We start from the raw sequence: 7,204 nt of genomic DNA on the forward strand, positions 1-7,204 counted from the left end.
GATACATTTTTATTTTTCAGGATTCTTTGATGAATAGAAAGTTCAAGAGAACAACATTTATTTGAAATCCTTTGTAACATGACAAATGTCTTTAATGTCACTTTTTTTTTTTTTCAAGTTTTCCTTTCTCTTTGGAGTGTTACAAGCTGTTCGTACGGCTAATCAAAATGGTACTTACTTGCGCTTATCTGGATTGTTCAAACCGACTTCTGAGCCTGCTCGCCTGAAGTTATGGTTGATTGCTCTTCAGCTGGATATCAACACACTGTGACGAGTCGGCTGCCTCCCCCTAATTATCAGCATCACCCCGGCCCTTAATCGCAGCCCTTCGCCAGGCTCCCGACATGAGTGGGTGCGTGAGAGAGGAGGGGTGCTGAAATAGCCAGGGCTGGCGGCGTGTGATGGGGCACACCTGAACCGAATGGAGCCTCATCGCCGCCGCTGTTTAAATGCCGAGCGTGCCTCTCCTCGGGAGACCGGTCTCTTCCCCGTGCATGCACGCTGGTGTCCTCGTGGATCCAGGAGGGATGCGTAGAGGGACTCCCGTGCCGCCAGAGTGCAGTCCGGACGAGAACCGCACCCATTACACGGCCGTCGGGCAAAGATGCTGGGCCGTCTAGTCCCTTCATGCGCCGTGGGCAGAGAGAAGGACGAAGCCGCTGATAGAAGCCGCCGCCCCTCGCGCCCCGGACACACTTGAGGTATTATTCGGCCAATCACAACGCACTGGATAGCTGGCCAATCACAGCACACCTCGCTTTTTCAGACCGATGAGCTTTGTAAAAATCGACGCGTTTCAGAAAGGCAGGGCATAGAGGAGAAACAATAATGTACAGTATGTGGAAAATAATGTGTTTTTTGAACCTTAAACCGCATAAACGCATTTGATTGCAGCAAATACACAACATAATGTTCTTTTTAGCAATGTCATATGACCCCTTTAATTTAATGTGTCCTTTATGAATAAAAGCATTATTGTCTTAAAAAAAAAAAAGAAATCTCGCTGACCCAGCAAATGCTTTTACCCAAAGCAACTTATATTCCATTCGTATTGCATTCATTTTATCTGTTCATACTCACATCCTCAGCTCTATTCCTTGAGCTAGAACATTTGTTTTCTTCATAATGATAATGATCACTTCCAACAGGTCAATATTGACTCATCGGCTCGGCTCTATTTTAAACTTAGGAACAAATAACTGCTGACGAAACAGGAGAAATAAAGAGGCACTTAAGTAAAAGTCCAATGAATTAAATCTGCTGCATCAGCCGCTGAGAGCTTCAACAATCACTGGACATTAATGCCGTCAATAGCAATGCATCCTAGACAAAAGAGAAGAGAAGAAATACGAACAGAAAGACTAAAGTCAAATCAATCTCCCTTTGCTGAAGGAGAGGGTTTATTTCACAGGAAACACAGACATGCAACAAGATCATAACAGATTCATTAAGACACGTATCATAAAAGCCCTTGTATTGTTTCATCAAACAACAATTTGTCTGATATTTGAAATCAATTCTGTTAATGTACATGTTAATTCTATTGCCTGTAAGAGTCTATGATATGAGGAACAAATCCATGCACTTTTATTTGACTTCAATGGTTCATATGAGGCCAAATGAAAAATAAAAATAAAAATCACAACTCATTAAAAATCTGCCCCCAGAAACGCACATTAACATCAAGCACTTCACCATTTACCAATGTCCTCTACATATATATTCAGAAAGATCTCCGAGAAGAGCAGATTTTGAGGTTGACACACTTAAATGTGTGCCAGCTAGAAAATTATTCTCCTCAGAAAGCGTATTTCCTTCTGGGAAACAGCTTTTCTCGATCCTGCTATTTCAGTTCCATCAAATGCATTTCATTATAAAACGCTAATGAATCTGGGATGACGGATTTGGCTCGGATCAGCTCGTCAGTGGCTCTTTTTAAGTGCCATATGGTCTGAAATCACCTGACTGATCCGCTGTCTCCATGTGACACTCTCACCTTCCGCTGCGATTCGCAACCAAAGCCAAAAGCCGCAATAAACACTAAACACAGATACGCATCTATTATGGCAAGCCGTTTTAACATTTAATCCTTAAAACATATTTTCTCACGCTACTAGTACCTTTTTTAAGCTACTAGTATCTATTCCATTAGGTGCTAGTTCTTATTCTTTAGCTGTTAGTACTTATTCTTTAGGTACTAGTACCTTTTTAAAAGATACTGGTACTTATTAATTTGGTACTAGCTCTTATTTATTAGATACTGGTACTCATTAATTAGATACTACTTCCAATAATGCAAGGTGTTTTAACATTTCATCTATAAACTAGTATCTATTTTTTCATGCTACTAGTACCTTTTTTAGCTACTAGTATCAATTTCATTAGCTAATAGTACTTAATATTTAGGTACTGATACCTTTTTAAAAGATACTGGTACTTATTCATTTGGTACTAGTTCTTATTTATTAGATACTGGTACTCATTGATTAGATACTACTAAAAATAATGCAAGGCGTTTTAACATTTAATCTATAAAACGTACTAGTATCTATTTGACTGCTACTAGTACCTATTTTGTTAGCTACTAGTATATATTCCATTAAGTAATAGTACTTTTTCATTAGATACTAGTTCTTATGTATTAGATACTGATACTTATTTCATCTTCATTCTTCTGTAACTAGTGACACATTTCAAATTTTTACCATTGGCTTCTATGGAAATATTCCCTTCAGATATTAACTATTCAGTTCTGACTAGTATGTGTAGTATGTGTATAGTATTAATAAGTATTCATTAGATTATTATTAAGTATTCATTAAAGTATTATTAAATACTATTATTTTTCTTTAGGTACTAGTACATTTTCAATAGATACCAGTAGTTATTCATTAGGTATTAGTACTTATTTATTAGACACTAGTATCTTTTGTAATCATTACTAGCAACAACTCTTATTATACTAGTCACAACTGATTTTTACTTGTCGTATATTATGACTAGTACTACTATCTAACAATAAGTACTAGTATCTATTTAATAGGTAAAAGTACCTTAAAAAATAAGTACTAGTACCTGATGAACAATTTCTAGTATATAAAAATATATACTAGTCACAATTGGAATACATACTACACTAAACAGAACTGAACAGTTGATATCTGAATGACAGATCCCCATAGAATTTAATGGAAAAATCCAAAATGTGTTACTAGAAACAATAGAATAGTTACTAGTCACTACTGAAACAAGTACTACTATCTAATGAATAAGTACTAGTATCTTTTTAAAAAGGTACAAGTACCTAAAGAATAAGCACTAGTAGCTAATGAATAAGTACTACTACCTAATGGAATAGATACTAATAGCTAAAAAAAATAAGTACTAGTAGCAAGAAAATAGATATTAGTACGTTTTAAGGACTAACTGTTAAAATGGCTTGCCAGTGGTCATTCTGACAAGTCATAAGACAAATAAAAAAGCAGTTGTGACTAGTGAGATAATTTTTACTAGTAACAATTACAAAAGAAACTAGAGTTTAATAAGTACTAGTACCTAATAAATAACTACTAGTATGTAAAAAATATGTACTAGTCACAACTGGAATACATAATAGTCAGAACCGAATAGTTGATATCTGAATGACAGATCCCCATTGAAGTGAATAGCAATCATTTGAAATGTGTTAAATGTTAAAATAGCTTGCCATACAACTATTTCAAATCAATCTTTCTCCTGAAAACATCTCTAATGTCCTAAAAGCTCATAATCAACATGCAGCTGAGAGGACGATGTTCCGCCTCACTATAAAAAGGCCATAGTCAAACTCCTAAAAATGATGAGTTATTTTGGGATGAAGCATGTGGACAGGTGATAAATGATCTAATTAGGTCTAATGAGGGGGGTCTAATTAGTCACCTTTGAAAAGAGCACACAAAGCATGCTGGGTAAAAACACAACATCTGCTCGGATGAAAACAACGTTCAACGCATCTCTTACAGAATTGCATAATCGGTCCAAGTCTCTCATAAAACTCTCGTAAATTCTCTCGCAGGATATTTTCAACTCAGATCCATTTTATCCTTTTTCTTTTTATCATATCTTTCAGAAAGTACACACAGACTATGAGAAAGATGAACAACAACAACGCATTAAAGCTACAGTGCCTGTACAAACCCAGTTCAAATTCATATCTCAAACATGCCATTCAATTTACCTTCACAAAAGTTTCTTAAAGTCTGGTAGTATTTTGGTTGTTGACATGTCAAACAGTGACAGCAGTGTCGTAAAACACCCAAAAACTATTTAAAATGACACTAATTCTTGTATAATTACTATGAGTGTCATTCTTTTGAGCTTTATAATTGAGAGACTACATGGATCATTCATTTCTAACACTACAAAATGATTGAAGTGAACTGTAAAAAAGCTCAAATGTGATTATAAATGTATTCAATTTGGTCAAAATGGTTAAAAAATGTAACCTAAAAAGCCATTATAGTCAAGATTTCTTTTTGATACGAATAGCTTCAGAACTGCACTGACGGTTTATTAACCAAACACATTTTTGAGGGTTATTATTTATTAACTAAAACTACTGAAAAACATTTTTGTTAATTAAAATAAAATAAATATGAACTGAAATAAAATATAATATTTGATTTCAGCTAGTTGCCAAAGCAACATTTAAAATTTTTGTTTAGTTTAACTGAAAAAGTAAAAACTACATAGACATTAATAATAATAATAAAAAGGTTCAATTTAAATGTAAACGTTAAATTTGGTTAAAATGGTTACAAAAAGTAACCTTAAGAGGGTCAAATGAAATTAAACTGAAATTAAATTAAATGAAAACTATACAGACATTTAAATAATGACAAATAATAAACACAAAAATGGCAAAAAAATACACAATGCAATTACTAAAACTTTAATTAAAATAAAAAAAACAGAAAATATAAAAATAAAAAAATTCAAAATATTAATAAAAATGTTAATGACGCTGAAATAACACTTTAATTCTCCAATCTCAAAGTTACACTGAAATTCAACACAAAAATGCAGTTTGTACAGGCTCAAACAATGCAAAGGCATTTTTAAGGAACTCCAGTGATATCAGACAGTGCACATGGAGCAGTGCTTATATGAATGACGAATGAAATATTCCCTGCAGATATATAAAGGTACACGATCCATTTGGGTGGGCAAGTTAAAAGTCACACAAACCAATCCTTCCCACCGACATCATCGACAGCAACGGCGATCATTGCTTGAACGGCACGGCTAATGTAAGACGCTCAGAACACGGTAACAGTCCCTGACGTTACTGACAAACTGTCAGATTCGACAAAAAAGCATGTATCAAATATGTACACGTGTATATGTGTGTAGATATATGTGCGTCATGTGTAAGTATAAAAATAATTTAAACGCTTCAAAGATATATCACACTCTTAAATGTATGTGTTTATATGTTGACCTCTATATATTGTACTCGATTGAGTTCTTCTAAGCATTACAAGACACGAGAGTAACTAAAGATGCGTACAGACATTTCAAGACACAATCAGAGAGATTCTGCGTTTCTGGATGGAGGAAGACTGCAGATCTGTGGGCTGTTCAATCATCCACAGCGTTAAAAACAGCATCGTCTATGAGTCTTAAGAGCCGTTCAAACTGACACAGCTAAAATGTCATGAAATACACTACTGTTCAAATGTTGTTGGGTTTTTTTTGGAAGAAATTAATATATTTATTCACTAAGTACACATGAAATCGATCAAAGTGACAGTAAAGACATTTATAATGTTACAAAAGATTTCTATTTCAAATAAATGCTGTTCTTTTGAACTTTCTATTCATCAATGAAGCCTAAAAATGACAGCTTCTGCAAAAATATTATATTTTCAACATTAATAATAATCAGAAATGTTTCTCGAGCAGCAAATCAGCATATTAGAATGATTTCTGAAGGACACTGAAGACTGGAGTAATGATGCTGAAAATACAGCTTTGATCAAAGGAATAAATCACATTTGACTATATATTCACATAGAAAACTAAATTGTAATATTTCACAATTTTACTGTTTTTACTGACATTTTTGAGCAAATAAATGCAGGCATGGTGAGCAGAACATTTTAACTTTAAAACTGTGATTTATATACTACGTGCAAAAAAAAAAAAAAGATTCAGAATGCACAGATACTTCCGAATGGCTGTAAACGGAGAAAAACAATGGTTATGAAAACGAAAAGCTTGGTTTGTTGCTGTAAAACGCTGTCAGTGTGAACGGCCCTTCAGAGACTGTACGATGGCGTCACGATCTTTGGCTTCCAGATGACACACAAACATGTATCAGAGTCACCGCAGAAATAAATCACAGTTCACAGACCCCGAGGGAATCGCTAGCTCTGGGAAACGTCTCTGAACGTCACAAACCGGCGTCAGATCTGCAAAGAAAGCAAGAGCACACACCACCCAGGCTGTGATGGATAACAGCGCTGCGCTCACATCTCAACGGACGGCATAATGAGTGTGTGTTTCTCACAGCTCTCTGGAGACGTTATCTCTGATAACCTTGAGAGGAGTTTGAGTCGTGATTTATCTGCTATGGGCTCAGAAACATGAGGGCTGTGTTCAGAACAGAGCAGACCATACTACTATTTCTACAGAATGTTTACATGTCAATTTTCTGTGCATGATCCAATGCATTTGACAAAATGTGCAACTGGGGCACACTGTATGAAATACTGTAATTGCACTATGCCAGTGTTTCTCAACCTTTTTTGACTCCAAGGGCCTTCATTGTCCACAACAATATTAAAAAAAACATAAAGCCCTAGTTTTGTTTCACAAAATGCATTTTGATTTATGTGAACTCCTTAAAATAAAAAAGCATCTGTTTCTATTTCTGAAAATAAAAAAGCATCTGAAATAAACATAATTAAAGTTTTAAACAATTACATTTCAGGATTGCAGACGTTTTAGGTGCTGAAGTTTCCTGAATTTGCATGACTTTTCCAGTCTTTCCTGATTTACTGGATAAAAATTAAGCATAAGCATCATTTTTACTCATAGTTTCTACCCGATAAAATATTTCAGAGCTTGGCATAGCTAGTAAAATGTATATTGATTATAAAAGTGCCTAAGGAGGTTTACGATTTTATTAATTTATATGATTTTTAAGATACAGAAATCACTT

The 7,204-nt window shown here is 34.7% G+C and overlaps 1 protein-coding gene across 1 annotated transcript in view; it reads right to left on the reverse strand.

Annotated features, from left to right (window-relative positions):
- LOC107670969 (protein DGCR6-like) overlaps nucleotides 1-5,267 on the reverse strand; it is a 16,532-nt gene extending 11,265 nt beyond the window's left edge. Inside the window, exon 1 of the mRNA XM_016463784.1 lies at nucleotides 5,227-5,267. Coding sequence (XP_016319270.1) covers nucleotides 5,227-5,267 — 41 coding nt within the window. The remainder of the gene's footprint in view (nucleotides 1-5,226) is intronic.
- Nucleotides 5,268-7,204: the final 1,937 nt, after the last annotated feature.

This window comes from Sinocyclocheilus anshuiensis, unplaced genomic scaffold (genome assembly GCF_001515605.1).
Source record: "Sinocyclocheilus anshuiensis isolate Anshui unplaced genomic scaffold, SAMN03320099.WGS_v1.1 scaffold332, whole genome shotgun sequence".
Taxonomy (NCBI): Eukaryota; Metazoa; Chordata; class Actinopteri; order Cypriniformes; family Cyprinidae; genus Sinocyclocheilus; species Sinocyclocheilus anshuiensis.